General features: G+C 37.8%; 1 protein-coding gene and 1 long non-coding RNA gene across 3 annotated transcripts in view; one reads left to right on the forward strand and one right to left on the reverse strand.

Annotated features, from left to right (window-relative positions):
• The window catches only part of NR5A2 (nuclear receptor subfamily 5 group A member 2), a 77,898-nt gene extending 66,724 nt beyond the window's left edge, over nt 1–11,174 (forward strand). For both annotated transcript variants that reach the window (XM_085232233.1, XM_085232234.1), the window contains exon 7: nt 7,927–11,174. In XM_085232233.1, coding sequence (XP_085088359.1) covers nt 7,927–8,174 — 248 coding nt within the window. In that variant the 3' untranslated portion in view covers nt 8,175–11,174. The remainder of the gene's footprint in view (nt 1–7,926) is intronic.
• LOC104912303 (uncharacterized) overlaps nt 1–18,624 on the reverse strand; it is a 118,285-nt gene that overhangs the window by 45,753 nt on the left and 53,908 nt on the right. Inside the window, exon 5 of the long non-coding RNA XR_004160745.2 lies at nt 15,407–15,659. This is a non-coding gene — a long non-coding RNA (uncharacterized LOC104912303). The remainder of the gene's footprint in view (nt 1–15,406; nt 15,660–18,624) is intronic.

Consider the following 18,624-nt stretch of genomic DNA (forward strand, 5'->3'; position numbering starts at 1 on the left):
GAGCACTGCTTTTTATGATCATGCATTTTTTATACTCTGTAGAGACAGATGGGCTTTATAAAAGGATAGAGCCTGCTACTCAAAAGGGTTTCAGTGGCAGCTGCACTTCTGTGCTTTAACCTCAGTAGAAATGTATATAGGGTATTTTTCCAGAAAATATTTATACTACTTCTTTTAGGACTACATTCCCCTTTCGTGTAGTTCCAGCGACAGCAGCAGAAATACCTCTGGTATTATTCTGGTCCATTATTCCTATTTTAAGTAGTACTTGAGTAATGGAGGAGAGGAATAGGGAGGAAAAGGATAGATAACATCTAAACTTCTCATGACTGCAGAATACAAATCTAATAATTCTGAAAAGTTGAAAACATCTAAGCAAAAGCAGAGCAAACTTTTTCTAAAAGGAGGTGAATTTCTAAATTTACATTCTTTTTTGTTTCTGCACATTCAGTGGCTTCCCATCCAAACAGTAGACTGTTCCTTGCTCCTCTTTCCATTGTACTGCACAGCCATTTATTGCAAGTTGCATACAACACCCTTTCTGCCTCAGTTCATAACTTCAAGGCTTTTGTATGATGTCCCTATCACCATTCACAGGAACTTCATAAATATTTATGACATTTTAAACCATTCACGCCCTACAAATTGTAGATACTGACAGCCAATTTCTTTAAAATATCAACAATCCAGTATTGCTCATGCGTTACTGAAGATTGAAGTGATGTTTCAGAAATTAAGCTGGGAAACCACTTACTGTTTATTCTTCTATTTTGTTAACTCTTATGATAACTCTAATTTTCTTTTTCTCTGGTCACTGTGTGATATAAAACTAATGGTAGGGCCGTAAGTCTGCCCACATTCAAACATGCATATATTGAAGCCCGTTGATTTCATGACAACTATTTTCTTAGCTGTTTTTCTTAGCTGTGCTTATTCCAACTGAATATTTGAAAGACAATCATTTCTAGCGCAGGCATATACTAAGGACCTGGGAATAGGTGAGGAGTTAGGAAAAATTAGTCTTAAGTAATGTTCTTTCTTAGTTTATCCGTGAGATCTTCCCTAAATTGTTTCAGCCCCAGCTTATGAACACATGCCTGCATACAAATACAATCATGGCTATCGAGGACAGTACTACAGAACTTGTCCCTGAAAAAGAGACTTTGGTTGAGTCATTTTTTTTCTAAGACTGATCTGCAGGTTAACTGAAAGGGTCACCCTATCAAAAACACAAAGAATCCTGAAAGCAGGAACCAGAAAGCCATGTCGGACCAGGCAGCTGTCTACCATGTCTCACCACGTCTCACCACCAGCTTGCAACCAGGCTACAGATTTGGGCTTAAACCCTTGTGTTCTATCTTCCTCTGCAGCAGCACAGCTTCAACTCAAAGACTGGAGCATACCTCCAGAAAGAACAGCTTGTAGCCAGCAATAGCTAAGATCACTCTCTGAAGAGTTGGGAGACTCCACTTTCTTCTTTGAATAAATTCAGGTTGGATATTAGGAAAAAAATTCTCTCTGAAAGGGTGGTCAAGCATTAGAACAGGGTGCCCAGGGAAGTGGTGGAGTCACCATCCCTGAAGGTGTTCTACAAACATGTACATGTGACACTGAAGGACATGGTTTAGTGTACATGGTAAAACTGAGTTGATGGATGGAACTGATGATTCGAGAGGTCTTTTCCAGATTCCGTGATCCCATGATTCTGTGAAATTCCTGTCCTTTTTTCTGTGCCTTCAAAGAAAGCAGCAGCGGAACCTAATTACATCAGTGAATGCTAAGCATGGATTAACATACCAACAGGTTGCATACAGTGAATGCAAGCTGGAGCAAACTGTTAAGCACATGCTGTATAGCTCACCTAATCCACAGATAAGAATGGAACATCAGCAGGAAATTAACTCCAGGCATGTAGGGAACTGGTGAGTAAAAACGTTAGGCAGTCCTGCAGATAAGGCATTTCTAAAATGAAGTGCTAACTGTGCAACCACTGCTTGGATCTGGTGTATCTGGTCCATCCATGTCTCCTGTGGGGTAACCTGCTCTCCCCATTGGCTCTCCACAGCCCTAGTTGTGTTCCTGTACCTAGTCCTGCTTTCCCTCATGAGCCCCAGTGAGAAGCACTGGACTTTACATTTACAGGTAGCTGCCTATGGACTTGGGCTCAGGACCTGTGAGCAGCTCTTCCTCCAGAAGGGGCCTGGCTGCATCCTGCTTGGTTATGGTTCAGTGATTACTGTATCACGTATGCGTCATTTGAAAGGTATAAGGATGTCCATTCGTGCATTGCCAGGATGAGAAGCAGGTGGAGATTTTGTTTGTTTGCTTAACTTTAAAGTCAGTAAACTCTCAGCCTGAGCTGCTGAAAGTCAAGCTGTTTTATTTTCCTGACTGATGACTCAGCCAGCAATTACACCAGTCATAAAGACCAACGAGATCAAATCAGGTTTCGTCCTTTGACTTCACTGAGAGTGCAAGAACAGAAACAACTGAAATATAGTAAAATATTTTCACAGTTGTGTAAGGAGAACTCAGATAAGTAATCCCTAGCTCCCTTTTCATTGCAGATCTAACAGTAGCAAAAGCAATTATAAAATTATTTAATGAAGTAAATAAATATAGGTCCTAATAGAGATCAGAAACTGATCTTCTCAGTATGAATGTGTGACTTTACAGTCTTTTTGGCAGAGAAAAAATACGCCTCAATAGAAAGAAGCCTATATCACTATGAAACACACCAAAATTTGTCTTAGTTGATTTCTGAATTGTTCTGAAACAAACCAAAAGTCCACCAAGATCAAATATGGGGGATGGAATAGCATTTGGATTATGAGTTACAACCTCCTTTCTCATTAGCGTCTTATTCTTACCATGGAAATACAGTTGTTGTTGTTGTTTTTTTTTTGCCTAACACTTACCTACGAATTAATGCATTGCTAGAGAATAATTTAATTAAGATTTTCAAAACAATGTGCCCATTATCTGATGTTATGTTCAACTCAAGATGAAAATTGCTTTATGACCCTCATAAACAGCCAGAGATAAATCTTTACACTGTTAGAGATAGAGAAAGAACCCTTTAGAAAACAGGAAAAGTTTTCAGTACATTTACTTCAGAGTTGGGAAGTTTTACGAAGACAAATGTGACCTCTGTTGCTATAGTGTAAAAGTTTTTCAAGTTTTGGGAAGTGCTGAGTATAGCACCTTCCAATCAATCAATAAACACATCTAAAAGAATTTGTTTCCCATGCCTTCTAAGTAAATAATATTCAGTACAAACAAGCTCTAATAAAATCAAGGGGAATTTTCCAATAAGGAGCTCATCTTTAACACAAATCTTCCTTCATTAGAGTAGTCTGCTTGTCAAGAAAACTTGGACACAGAATGCCATATATCTACTATCATGGCAGATGTGGTAGGCTGCTCCTGTTTAAACTACAGGGAATCATGAACCATTTTCAAGCTGGCAGTTATCAACCATTACTACTCTTGCTCTCAAAGATTTCTTTATCACTTATCAAAATTTACCAACAAAATTTCCAGTCCACTTGTTGGGCTGTTTGAGCTTGAAGGCCATCCTGGCAGAGTTTAAAAAACAAATTTTAGCTACACTTTTTTGACCATTTGAGTTGCTAAGCATTGGGGCCTGTTGGGTTTTAATAAAATCCCTTAGCCTCCTTACATGGATAGGGCTGTACCCTTTCAAGGAGAGGAAGATGAGTCCTACTGCCTGGAACGTCCATTTCCAGTCTTATGAAAATGAGAGACTTCTACCCTCAGAGAATCCTGAACATAACCTTATTTCACCTTTGCAATACCATAATTTGTAATGGTGCAAAATCCACAGTGGAAGCTGATGTATCAGTGTGTGCACCTGTTCCTCGTTTTACATGGAAAAGGTGCCTGATAAAATGTGTGCAGTAAAATTTAACCAGCTTCTCTAGGAAATATTTACGCTGCTCCTAAGGAGTTACTGTTTTTCAGATTTAAATCTCTCATTCTCTTTCATTTTGCTTTTCAGAATTCCCAGACCAAAGGAATCTCTCTACAGATTAATACACCACCAAATTTTCAGTATTTCATGTTTGGAATATGATAGGGAGAAAATCTCTCTGAAACCTAAATATTTTCCCCTCTAAAGACCAGACCCATTTTTGGGAAAAATATGCAGAAGTGTTCTTATTGGACTGAATGCTGCATGCAGTTTCAGCTAAAAACACAGCTTTATAGCAGATGTATAAAAGAATCAAAATTGGGAGATTTGTGGGAATAGTAGCACGTTTTTACAGTAAGTGCAGAGCAGATCCTGACACACTATAATACTGTTTTTGTCTTAATCGTCAAAAGTAAGCTATAGAGAACAAAAAATTCTTTGTTTGACAGAAAAGCAATTGCTATTTCTTGTAAAACATATAATATATTCCAGAAGACCTAAGGGTTTACTTTCCAATAAGGATAGAAATAGATGTGCGCCCCACTGTGAGCTTGCAGTAAGGCTGTTTCATGTAAAAAGTTCGTAATTAGTCCCTGAGTGAATAAGTAGAAGAGATAAGAGACTGATACTTACTGTAAGCAACACAAAACACTTTTTCTAGCTGCTAGGATTTAAGGGTGTGTGGGTGGGAGGGGGGGGACCTATTCCTACTCATTTAATTTACAAGTGTCTAAGCACTGGAAAATTATTTCTTGCATTAAGCTTAAACATGTGTACTTTAAATTGTTACTAACTGAAATAAAATTGGTAAGAGACACTGCAATTCTAAAAAGCAGACGGGAGTGAAGAATTACACGAAAGCACAAAAGACTGATGTATTGTATATCAGTAGCAGATTTCGTGCTCATTATACAGCTCTGACTTCAGCAGAGTTACATCAGCATCACCTGGTGTTTTGCCAGTTTACCTCAGTAGCGTTCAAAGGATCCTTATCGAAAAGGAAATACTTGGAAAACTAAATCAAGCTCCTTTAGCCAAAGTTAAATAATAACTGTCAAGAACAAAAACAAACCCAAAGCACGTGAGAAACATCTGCAACAAAAATAAAACTGTAGTTAGTTAAAATCACTATCTAAATACTAAATTGCCAATCTTGGTTACGCCATGAGGACCTCACTCAAAAGACACAACTGGTCAACAGCTTGCCTCCACACCATCTCTGTCATGACTGCGCTGCCAGAGAGGTCAGCACACAGATGTAATGATGTCCAACACTGTAGTCACTTGGACCATGAATACTCCAATTCAGTACAGAAAGAGTAAGGAAAATTCCTTGCATTCGGACTGATCAACCAAAACCACCTTGTTTACAAACATCCGATTCTCATCACAAATGCCAGGAATACATTAAAAGTATTTCCTCTGCCTGGATGCAGCATAAAAGCCCCCAGAACTACTTTTTGTTTACTATTCGTGTTAATTGTACTTACTTTTAAATTTGACTCTAATGCTTTTGTTGCCATGCACAAGTATTTAAAGAACTGTTTAAAGTTATTTTGAAGTTATTTTTAGCATGAAAAAGGTTTGACATGCTAATTCTAAAATCATTATACGATTTATCTTTCTGTTTAACACAGTTTAACTCCAACACAGGCCACATTTTCTGGGAGAATTTACGTTCTGCGAATTCATTCACGATTGCAACTTGCCTCTGAAAGCAATCTATTAATCATAACACAACACTCAACTTTTAAATCAAGTCACACTCACTGCAAAATATCTTGGGAGTTTTCGGTACCTATGTGAAAACAAACAGTTCTTCGAAAACATCCAGCGTAATATACGAAAACATGATTTACCAGGGACACGGGCAGAAAGACTTCAGATAAATAAGTGTGAATAGCTCAGGGACCACGCACAGCAGCTCTGAAATGTCCAGTTCTCCTCACTCTGGATATTGAAATATCTGATGATTCTAGATGGATAGTCATCATCACCTAAGTACTGCTAGAGAGTTCTTTAAAGCCAGATAGCAAAATTCAAGCAGATGTTGTGTCCTGGCTCCCAAGCAAGCAGCATCAGATTCAGGGAACCACTTGCTTCATTTCCACAGTGAAAGTGGGACAGAAAAAAGGCAGACGGTAATGATGGCAGGAACCATCCACCTTGCAGAAAGCCCATGCAAGAGTGAAGCTAATTGGCAGCCGGCAGCAAGTACAGCACGCTCCAGAGAGGCTCCTGCTCAAAGTCTGTGCATGCTATCCAGCTCTGCCACTGGGATCTGTGGCTTCCCTCTTGTTTTCTGATCCTGAGGGAAAATGTTTGCCACCTTCAACCATTTTCCTCTTATTCTAGCACAGTTATAAGCAGGAACCATTTGTTCTATTTAAAGCTCTTCTAGGAAAAGGTGCAATTAGATCCAACTTACACAGCTTTCCAGTCCACTGATGGATTGGGGAACCAAAGTGTGTTCCTATTTCACAGAGGAAAACACTCATTTCCCCTCCATTGAAAGGCTGGGATTTACAATGAACCAAATTCTGCCAAATTCCCCCTCTCCCTTGCTCAAAAAACATCCATATAGGGACACATTTGTCTTTATTCAAAGAAACTGTATTACAGTACTCTACTGACGGTATAAATGATTGAATGTCGATCAAAATAAGTTCTCCCAGCAAGAGTACTTTGATTGCTTCCTATTTTCTGCATCATAGCAGCAGTCTGATTTGCAAATTTTGGGATAATTTCTGCAGTCTTCAGATATGTCAAAAGACAGCATGGAAACAGGTTTTACAAACGGACACAAACAGTAAGGAGTTAGTATATTGGCAGACTCCTTTCAGCAGTGCACAGCGATAGGACAAGGGGAAACAGCCACAAACTGGAGCATAGGAAGTTCCGCACAAATATGCCTAAGAACTTCTTTGTGATAAGGGTGATAGAGCACTGAAACAGGCTGCCAAGGGAGGTTGTGGAGTCTCCTTCTCTGGAGATATTCAAGACCCACCTGGACACCTACCTGTGCAACCCACTCTAGGGAGTGTGCTTAGGCAGGGGGGTTGGACTCAATGATCTCTACAGGCCCCTTCCAGCTCTACAATTCTGTGATTCTATGTTTTTGTGATTTATCTCTGACTGCCATTTCCATAGCTTAAACTTCCTGTGTAGGAACAGAAAGAAGATAATCAAAGAGAGGCAGAGTGAACAAATCTTGCCTACCTACTGATGTAAGCGCCTGTGTTGTCCAATACCAAATAAAATTAGCATGTTGGATTTCAGGAAGCATAGTCAGGCTAAAGGGCACCATTCTTATCTGGTATTCCACCCAAAGGACAATGATTTCAATTTATAAAGATCATTAGCCAATGAAATATATATTTTAGAGAGTTTCTAGTAGGGAAGATTATTTTGGCAGTCACTGGAGTGTACCAGATGGTTCATTAACATAGACTAGACAAGTCAAAGGCTTTCAGAATCATTTAGAAAATGTCAAACAGAAACAAGAGCCCTGTCACTTTTTATTAGAATTAACTACATCATACCCTGGACACAGATTTCACCTTGGGTCAGAAAAATTAATACAGAATTATATGAATTGTGTAACATACTAGGTTAAAGATAGGGCTTCCTCTTGGGACTCATTTGCTAGCAATATATCATGGTCTTCTACTTTAGGAATCCTCAACCTTTCTTTTTGTAAGATATGAAAAGAGCTGACCTTGCTCAGACTCCATTGGTGTCTAATTGATTTGAGGTATATGCAGAATTTCAACAAGACACTCCGCTAAAGCTCTTTTGTGATCATTTTCCCAGGAAAGTTTGCAAAAGGGATCACTGAATATTCAGCAGCTTGTAGAGTATGCTTTTGTCAGGAGGAAAAAAAATACAAAAAAACCCACAACATTTAGTGAAAAATTGCCTTAGTAAGCCATAATTAAAATGCAACTCAATTATTCTTACTTTTTTTTGTTGTTGTTTTAATTATCATTCAGATGTCAAAAATCTAGAGAACTTCCAGCTTGTGGAGGGTGTTCAAGAACAAGTGAATGCTGCTCTGCTGGACTACACAATGTGTAATTACCCACAGCAAACAGACAAATTTGGGCAGCTTCTCCTGCGACTACCAGAAATCCGGGCCATCAGTATGCAGGCAGAAGAATACCTCTACTACAAACACCTGAACGGAGATGTTCCATGTAATAACCTTCTCATTGAGATGCTGCATGCAAAGAGAGCATAAATTATATCCGTTAGAGCTTCTGCTTTCAAGGAAAAAATATACTCTGAACTGCTCCAAGCAACACTAATTAAAATGTGGTTTTAAGACTTTGCAAAATGGTATAATAATCAAATACTAATAGTAAATAAGTGATGTATCAGGGTATTTGTATTGCAAACTGTGAATCATATGCTACACATCCCCAAAGGAATCTCTATAGGACTTTATAAACTGGAGTGAAGTAAACTTAAAAAGTGGATACTATCACCAATGTCAACATGAATAAGGACAGAATGATTCTTGTATATTTAACTTCTGATTGCCAATACGAAGAAATTTAGGGGAAAACTGATCTGTATTGTTGAGCTAAGAGAGTGGGGAATTTGAGTGCACTAAATTCCTTCATAGTACAGCAGGACTTCTAGAACAGTTATAACAGATGCAAAGCTGCATCTATACCATCTTCTATCATTCTTTCAAGGACCCAGCACTTCTTCTGTGATAAACGATGTGGCATCCATTTAACAGTCTGTAAGAGAGAGTTGGCCTAGACCACGTTCTAGGTAGTATGGCCACCACTTCCCTAGAGGCTGGTTTTGACAGTCTCTCAGGACTGCAAACAGCTAATATGAAGAGTCTGTTTTCAAGTTAGCTTGGCATTCTTACTATGTTCTAACGTCTGTTTTATTACGTGTTCATGTTGTTAAATCAGGCAGTATCCTCCTTCTACTACTGTCACTGGCTGTCATTAAAAATCTAAGATAAATATGCAACAACAAAAAAAATTCAACTCAAATATATACTTCACTAGTGCAGTGGCTAAAATATAGCTCTGCTATGTACTCATGGCCTTTTCCAAAAAAAAAAAAAAAAAAGGAAAAAACAAAAAAAAAGAAAAAACAAAAAAAAAAGGAAGTTACCTAAGCCACTAAAAGTGACAACTTCTTCGACAAATACTGTTATTAAACAAAAATAAAATAAAAAAGAACAGAAATGCATTAAGCAATGCAAGAATAGGCAAACTGTATGAGATGATGTTCAATATCTAATCAAATTTTTTTTTAAGGTTCAGTAATACCCATTTTTTTTTTAATGCGAAAAAAAGAAGAGTGATACTGCTATGTCTATGTGGGCCAAAGTCTGCTGCAGAACAAATATTGGAGAAGAACAAACAAATCTCTCTCTGTCCAAATGAAGGTATCAGTATTAAAATGTAGTGCCACGGTTCTAAGTCTTGCCTTATTTCACTATCCTTAAAGGTAACTGCAGATGTGGATCAACATATATTTAAAATAAAGTATTAGCCTCTAACATTAACAAAAACATAGTGTTTACATTCTTTAGGTCCTGTGGGAAAAAAGAAAAAAAAAAAAAAACAACTGTGATAAAATTGCAAAGCAGTGATTTCCTTAATGTTGCTTTCAAATTGGTAATTATTTTACCAGTACTTAATTACTGTATGTCGTGAGACACTAAAATCAGTGGGGGGAGGGGACTTTAGTTTGACTTTAATTTTGAGATTATCAGCTGTACAATCACTTGTAGAAACTGTATAAAATCCTAATTCTTTGATTTTTTTTCATAAAGATTGCTGGCTTTTGAATAGTTTATTTATACTGTATATGATAGTTTCCACTGTAGACAATTATGATGCTAATTTATTGTTTGTTGGTTTCATCTTTATCTAAGATATAGCCAGAATGAAGAAGCCAAATATATGTGTTTACTGTAGCATGTCTTCAAGCTAGTGGAACATAGTTCAGGGACACACAAACGTCTTCATAAATTTAAATCATTCACTTGATTAATTGTCTGTAAATCTTCATAATCTTAAATGTAGTTTATTTAAATCTATTGTAAATTATGTGAGTTGTAGCTTTTTCTGTTTCATGTGAACTTGAAAAGGTGCATTCTCTCATTTTTTTCCAACTATCCACACACTGTATACCAAAGACATTAATTATTACATCTGCATTAGTTAACATGTTATTTTAATCACCTGTATTAATCAGCTGTATTCTGTCCATGCATAGGGTACAAACACAGCAAAGCCCGATGTCTGCACCTCCTAGATGCCTGCCTTGAATCACAGAATGCACACAGTGACATACTGGCCAAAAGCAAACCATATACACCCCCATGGTCATCCCACATAGCAAGCATGGCAACATTATTTACCTAAGAGCATTCTCCCTCAAACAAACTAAATTAACAGACAGTAAGATGCAGGTGGCAATTGACTGTGGCTGTGATATCTACGTATCATGAGTATAGTTCAAAGTTTGGTCATTCATTTCCTTTTTAAAAGAAAAACAAAGCATATTTCAAGTGTTTGCATGTTCTTTTCTCTATTTTTTTTTTCTTTTTTGCTATTGAAATGCTACAGTGAATATCACTGAATATTTAAGTAAAAAGCTTTAAAAATGTTACTAGCTGTATTCACAGCATGATAATCTACATACAGGACAAAAGAATTAAAATAAGGATGTAAGAGGGAAGATTTTTTCATACAATTTAATGAAAACAATTTCAGATAAACTAACATATTTGCCCATATCTGTCATTCCAAGAATCCCACTTGATTGCCCAAAGTTTGCAAACAAAAGAAAAAAAAAAAAAGAAAAAGAAAAAGAAAAAGAAAAAGTAAATAACCAAACCTCATGTTAATTGTTAACTACTTTGTAACCAGACATTTGCTTTTGACTGTCTTATTGATTACAGGACATATTAGTAAAAGCAGACTAAAAATTCAAAGGTTTTGGCTTTGGCTGGTTTATTATAGTTGTTCTGTGTGTGTAAACAGACAATCTGTAAAGTCTGACTATTTGTACTACAGATGTTCTGCAGCTGCCTTGGATTTAAATCCATGCAACTTTTAGAATGTGCAGTGAGTTACTTGTTGAAGTTGAAGTTTTCTTACTGTATCAGTGAAATACATATTGTCACGTCAGTTCTTGCCAGAAGTTTCTCATCGCCAATGGATTTTTTTTTTCAGTATTTCAATAAATATTGATATGTTCATGCTGACTACTTTTAAATTGTCTTTATGCTTTCCACATCATTCCACCAAAATGAAGCACTAGTCAAAATACAGTTTCTCAGAAGAGAAGAGTGAAATATAAAACACATAAGAGTCCCCCCAAAAAATAAACAAACTGATGCTAAGAGAAAAGTACAAATGTGGGAACAGCACTTTCAAATGTTCAGACAGCAATGGTGAAATTGTGTAGGCTGAAGCAAAATAAACCCAGTTAAACAGATCAGAAAAGCTGTATTGACTCAAAAAGGAATTTACCAGTTAAAAAAGTTAATGTATTTCATCTCATTCTGCACACTTGCTGTCACTCTAAACATTGTTCAAAAAGGGTTAAGCAGCCAAACAATTGGAGGAGAAAAATGACAGAACAAAAGAAAATCAGGTAACAGGATCCAGCAGAGCTCAAGTTAACCTCTCAGCAAAGTAAATACAGCACAGGGCCAGGGGCAACTCCAGAGCTTCCAGCACAACTGCCAGCAGAGGCTGCCAAGGAGGCAGATGTTACAGCTACTAGAGAAAAATATTCCCTTAAAGTTGCCCTCTGGCTCATCTGATTGCCATTTAAAGAGCAGGGGGTGAAGTGGTCCAACAGCTTGTCAGTAGCACCCTACTGTTCTGAGATCAAGTCCACTGCCTCCCCTAAACTGTCTTGCAGCTGAAAAGGGACTGTTCTGCATGGTGCCAAGTGTTAATGCTTCAATGGGAAGAAACAGGCCCATAATTAGTTATTTACAAATACTGTGTTTGAATGACACAAAGCTTTCTTAGTGTTGCAATAAAAACAGAGTCAAATAGACAGGATACTTTTAACTGTTGGGAATCATAACTGAAAATTACAATATCTCATAAAATCCAAGTGAGGTCTCAGGATTAAAATCTCATCTAAGGAAAACATTTATTTATATTATATATATATATATATAGGCACTATATTTAGTATATGTACAACAGATTTAAATTACAAGGGAATTTATTTTTAACTGTGTTTGACACTGGTTTTGGAACAATCTGCTGTGTGTTTTTATTGGAAACATGGAAAGAGTGAGTTCAGCGTAACACAGGTCATCAGTAGAATACTTGGTGATCTTGACAATTTCCTGGAATACTGAATAACACTTTTCATTAACCCTTAATACGAAGCCCATAGTCTAGATACATGACAAAACTTCTAATGACACTCTTAGCTACTTCAGTACAGTTGCTATAATTTTCTCTGTGCAGGTGTATTTGCTATAGACTGCAGTTCAGAGAATTAGACTAAACTAGTAACAATACAAAAAAATTCCAGTTAAGTTTTAGGAGCACCAGATCTCACAGCTTTGTAACCCTATGATGCTGGCATGAGGGTAAATACTTCTGTGCCCATCCCATATTCTCAGATGCATATAAACTTTTAGAGAAAAGATTCAGTTTCTAACGGCAGTTTGCCAACAATATGGAAAACTTTGCTAAAGTATTAAAGGTAGAAGAGGGCCTAACCCTCACTTCAAGCAGACATGCCTATCCTGATGTCAGTAGAACCAACCTTGCTAGCAGCTGCATTACTTGATAGTTTCAGCCCAGTCCAGCCCATGCCAATAAGGCAAGACAAGGTCTCCCATCATCAAACTTTTCCCAAAGCCCCTTTTTTTTTTTGCTCATCTGTGGGACAAAAGTCTTTCCAATTTATTTAAGTCTGGCATGCAAGATTAGACTTACACAATAATAGGTGAGCTTTTCCCATCGCTCCAAGAAAGTCATGACCCCTCTTTCCTGAAATCACTCTAATGTCCTTTAGTCCTAGATTAACATTCAGTCTTATGGTAGTTTCTGTGCACACCCAGGAGGATAATTCACATGCAAAGTAAAGCAAAATGTGGATGGAACAGAGACTCCTGATGGTGCCTACGTTAACAATGGCTCAGTTGTAGTACTTTTCTCAGATCACTGGAGCCCAACCCCATTGCAGACCACAGGGCTTATAATACAGGCTGAAACAAACAGTAGAAAAACTTAGTGTTGTAGTCATCATTTGTCCTCTTAAATCTTGCATTTCCTATGCTTTGGGATGAGTAAGTTCACTGTAAAATGGGGAAATGATTCTTGGTGTGAGGTGCAGAACTTCACACTTCAGTAACACCAGTTGCTCATTGCATGTGCTGCTGCAGCTACACAAAGCTGTGTGATCCATGGTGTAACATCAAGTGCAATATCCTCAACCAAAAACTTCACAGAACAGGAGCCTCCCTGCAGGCATTTGTGTCAATCACACTACGACAGACATTACGGAATGTTTGCTGGGTACTATCACTGTGACTGTCAGTTACACAGTAATATGGGGTCTCTGTATCAGAGGGAAAAAAGTATGTTTGCAAGAAGGACCCTGAACAAGTCACTGTATGTACAACAAAACCTGCTGAAGGCCATTCAGTAGCTACTGACATGCCTACAGATATGCATACGTGCCACAAACCACTTTTGGGAATTCCTCAAGAACACTCACAAATCCAGTTCTCTGGTTGCTGTCCAGGATTTGTGAGGCACTGTTCTCCAAGGGGATAGCTAGAGCTCTGTTTTGCAGCGCTGTCTTTCCACTCATGTAGCAGAAGCATGCTGGTGCAGAATAATACAAGAGAGGGGCATGTTCTTCTAAACAATACAACAGCATTTATAACATGTGCTACATCATTATAGCTGTGGTACTCTTCACTGGATCTAGACCTGCAAGTATCAAAGAGGGTAACTTCTACAAAGTGCTTCCTACAGCACAGAAGCACATCACAGCCTTATGTAAGAAGGTCTAGAAAACTGCCTGAATTTGAATCCCACAGTAAGAAACATGGATGCCTATTACAATCAGTCTATATTGTAGAAAGCAAAAGAGATAAGTGGGGGCAGGAGTGCTCCAGAAGAAAATATAAGAAAACTAAGCACAAATGTAGAATATGCAAGATGATATTTCTGTTTCATAAATATTTTATGATTCGCTTTTAATGTAAAGGAAAAAATAAATAAAATATGGTGGATTATTATCATCACTTGGAAGTATTAACAAGTCCCGAATAAATTATTATTTATGTATTTTACAGACGTGCCACAGTAAGTGATACTGTTTCTAACTTTCATTTAATGAATGTCATTTTATTTTACAATTTTTAAACGTTTCAGATAAAAAATGACATGGAATAATTAGTTAAGTATGTTTAATCAATATATTAAACTCCTGCTGAGATAACTGAAGCTTATCATTGGAGTTTATTTTAATTTAAAACAGAACACTATAGCTCTGTCCCAGAGTTCACAGTTTTTTTAGCTCTACAACAAATTCTTACTCTTCCTAATAAGACCTGTCCACAATTCCACACCACTTGGTTTTTGAGCTCCCCCAGGTCTTTCATGTCTTTGGAAACAGAACTGGAGCTGAGAGAGGTGCTGGCCAACATGCTGGAGCTGAGCACGTCTTGTGACTTTTGTTTTTCTCTATTAGTGTCTCTTCTCTGCTCATTTATGTTATTTAAAACCCACCTGATTCTTCCAGTGACGACATCATTACTCTTCATACAAGCTCTCGCTGCTTTTCCACATTTTTCTTTCATGTCTGAAATTTCCCTGTTTAATTTTCTTTTTCTTTGTACCACAAACAGAACTCACAAGTCAACTTGACCCAATTTGTCCATATTTTCAGAAGAGTCATCTATATATTTGAGAGTTGGAGGATGGAGGGAATAAAAACAGGAGTGCCAAGGATTTAGCAGTAAGTGTCTGCATGTTTAGAAGCAGCAGAGTGACCATAAATGTCAAAACAGGAAAACAACTGCTGAAACCTGGCCACACCAGGCTAAAGCAAGCCCAGCCAAAAGCAAGACAAGGTCACCAATCAGCCCGCTATGTCTTAGCTTACAACGACCAGCTAAAACATCAACAGTCCTCACCAAACATTGTTTTCAGAAGGAAAATAGGAAACATAAAAGAATTTTAGTTTAACTAAAATATTCATAGTGGAATCTAAACAGAGAAGCAGCATCAATGCTAGAATGAAATTATTTTAAGAGAGTTGTTTTTTTATTTTTTTTTTCTCCAACAACACACATAGTAATATCCAACATAACCAAGAAACAGCCTTTGCCAAGAAGAGTAAAGGGAACAAAGTTTTCTTTTTTTAAATTTGTTTGTATATCCAACTTTGACATAGCCTTACCCCTGGAGCATCCTGCAAGGAAAAAAAAATAAAACTTACCAAAAAGCGCCGTACTTTCCAGGGTGACAGAGTTAAGGCATTTTTGCTTGTCAGAAAAAAGCTGGCTGATATCTCTCCTGGTGTTCCAGAGCCCTCAGGAAGCCTGGCTGAACAGCACCAACCATGTCTCAGCACTGTTTTGTTCAAGAACGAACAACAACAACAAACACGCAACAGAGGTTGCTGCAGGCAAAGGCGGCACAGAGCATTGCCTATGTGGGGATACAGCACGCTGGTGTCACAAGTGGTCAGCCTGTGAACAGAAGCAGAAGGAACATTTTGTGAAATCATCTAGCATTATCTCCCCGTATCTACTACAGATCTGTTGTCCATCTATCTAACATGAGAGTCGTAAAGAAAACATGCTATTTTACTAGCATATTTTCTAATATTTAGATCAAATGATTAAAAGCTCACTGTACCAATGCCATAGTTTTACCCAGCTTATCTCTCACCTTCCCTGTATTTACATTTTAGCTCTGTTTGGAGGTCAATCTCATGTGAACAACAACACAGAAATAATATACAAAGCATGAAAAAAGCTCCAGAAAGGAAGTGATCACTTTAGGTTGATAAAATTGAGACCAAGGACACTAGAAAAACCCTGCTTTCTTCCTGGTAGCTACTTTATAGTTGTTCTCCTGGTTTTTTTTTAATGTTTCTCATGAAAGCCATAATTAATACAAAACAAACTAATTTAACCAAGAAAAAAAAATAACTTGTCTGTAGTTTAAGAAACCATTTTAGAATAAGCAAGTACCCACATACTTCATGTAATTTAGAACAGAGACAAAAGAGCAAAAAGTCTCAATCCAACTTTTTCTTTAAAAATAAATATTTTTAAAATGCGTACTATTCCCAGAGGGCTGCTAGTCCTGAGGTACAGAGGTTCAGGTCTGTAGCAGAGCTGCTATAAGCGATGCCTACTGGGATCCACAGCAGCCAACACTGGAATCCCTAAATCTCTCTGCAGTCACAAACTCCTCTCCAAGTAGAAACTTCAACATTTTTCTTCTGGCAGCATTAGCCTCTCTCAGTCAATGTGCAGCCATCACCACACTAAGTTATGTGCTCCCCCCTTAGCTCATGATTTCCACTCTTTAATTGTTCTTTCAACCTTCTGTAGTACTATTGTTATCCAAATCGTGTTGGTGGTGCTTTCCAAACATGGATGAGTAACAGTTCCTGCCCTTGAGAGTTTATTTTCATGAAATAAACCTTTGAAATTCTCCACCCAAGACAAAATACAACAATTGCAGCCATCTTCAAAAGTTTTTAAAAATTCTGTTAATTCCTATTTCTGACATGAAGCCAAATACTCATCTTTTATGTGTATAAAGATGAGTGGGGTCCTTTCCAAGTAACTCAGTTTGTACTGCAAAACTGATCTTAAGGATCTGAACTTCCCCAGAAATAAAGTCCTCAATTTTAGATCTTTGTCACGCCTCATTCACATACCTCATGTGAAACTACCAGTCTCTGTATCCCAGTCTAGCTGGTTCATGAGCAGAACTCACAAGGCACATCTGTCATATCCATAACTGAGACCTTACTGAAGGAAGTATTCCTCCCTTTACTGATAGAGCTGTTACAAGCTGGTAAAATTCACTGCACAGCTAAACGAGAATGGAACAACTAGGAGATGAGGTTTTAAAAGAAACCACACAAAGCCATAGCAGAGATGTAAACAAAGTAATTCATTCCAATTAGAGAAAAAAGAGAAGCTGAAAATGATTGAGGGCAGTCAGTTCACTTTATCCTAAGAGTTTATTTGCACAGCTCATTCACATAACATAGTTTATTTGGTTTCTGTTCATTCTAACACATTGCAGAATGTAAACACCACAAGATCATCAATCCAAGAATGTTTTTCTGCAAGAACTAAAAGGGAAAGGATCACATGGAATCATTAAGAAATAACTAAATAAGAGTGGGAAAAACTGCAGCGCAGGAAACAATCGTCTCCAAGCCTAAAACTTCACAGTTACTTTAAGAATGGGTCTCACTCTGTATTTGCCTGTTGCACTCCTAAGCACAGAGATATGCATGGTGATACTCTGAAATACTCAGTTACTCACTGTTATGTGATAGGTCTGCTCCAATTTTGTTAGAAACTTTATAAATCATTTGCAATTAGTAACACTTGGTTAATATCATGTGAAAACTAGAAGGGGGATTCATTTTCAATTAGTTTATTTAAATGCTATGATTGCCATTAAAAAAAAAAAAACAAAACACCAGCACAAAAAATTCAGCCCAGTAAGAGCCATAAGCCTTCCAAAGATGTTAGTGTTGGTGACTCAGCCCCCAGAAGCCAGGATGAAATAACTGCCATGACAGATGGTGAGGGACCCACAGGGCAGCCTGGGAGCACAAGACTGGCTCCTGCCCATGCTGCTGAGTGCCCTAACTGCCTACAAACCAGAGTCTTCACCCCGGAATCGCCAGGTTATCCTACTATAGCAGTGACGCAGACCACAGGAAGAGAAGGGACAAGAGTGAATCAAGGAAAATGGCTAGCAAGAGAACACAGCAAACTATAGCATGTGCAGAGAGAACAAGAGGGGACCCAGAGAAATGTGTTCTCAAGGGTGAATCAATGTTTTGACTGAAATACATTAATTTCTTATCTCATTCACATTGTAAAACATCTTTCTGGAGCACAATGACCTTTGATTATTACAGGTAAGTTTACAGACACTGATTCTCCTGATTTGTTTTGTCTGCTGCTTAATTTCTTCAAAGTCACACAAAAAAAAGCATACTCCAGTCAGGGGAGAACATTTTCACAGCATATGACACGCAGGAAGTTTTACTGCCGAGTTTTCAAAGGCACTTAGCCCACCATGCGGATACTCAGTCTATTGGGTTGCTGAACTGTAATAAAAGACATCATTAAATGAAACATTTGATGGAGGTACTTGGCTCATTGGGTCAGTGGTTTTAGTTATAAGGAACTCCTTGTGAAGCTAATAGAGAAAAAAATTAGCCATTTTGATTTCCAAGACCAGCCTCTCTTTTTAAAGAGGGATACACAGCAGTTCCTAGTAATACACATAATAACCACAGATATTTTCAAGGAGACTACATGCTGCCACCAGCAGTTATAACAATACTGACGTAAATGGTATGCACAACCAGCACTGATAGCAATAAATTGATGCTGAAGAGCTTGCTGAAACCCCACATCATACTATGATGGGAGTATTAAGAGTTTC

The sequence above is a fragment of the Meleagris gallopavo genome, chromosome 10 (assembly GCF_905368555.1).
Source record: "Meleagris gallopavo chromosome 10, MGAL_WU_HG_1.1, whole genome shotgun sequence".
Lineage (NCBI taxonomy): Eukaryota > Metazoa > Chordata > Aves > Galliformes > Phasianidae > Meleagris > Meleagris gallopavo.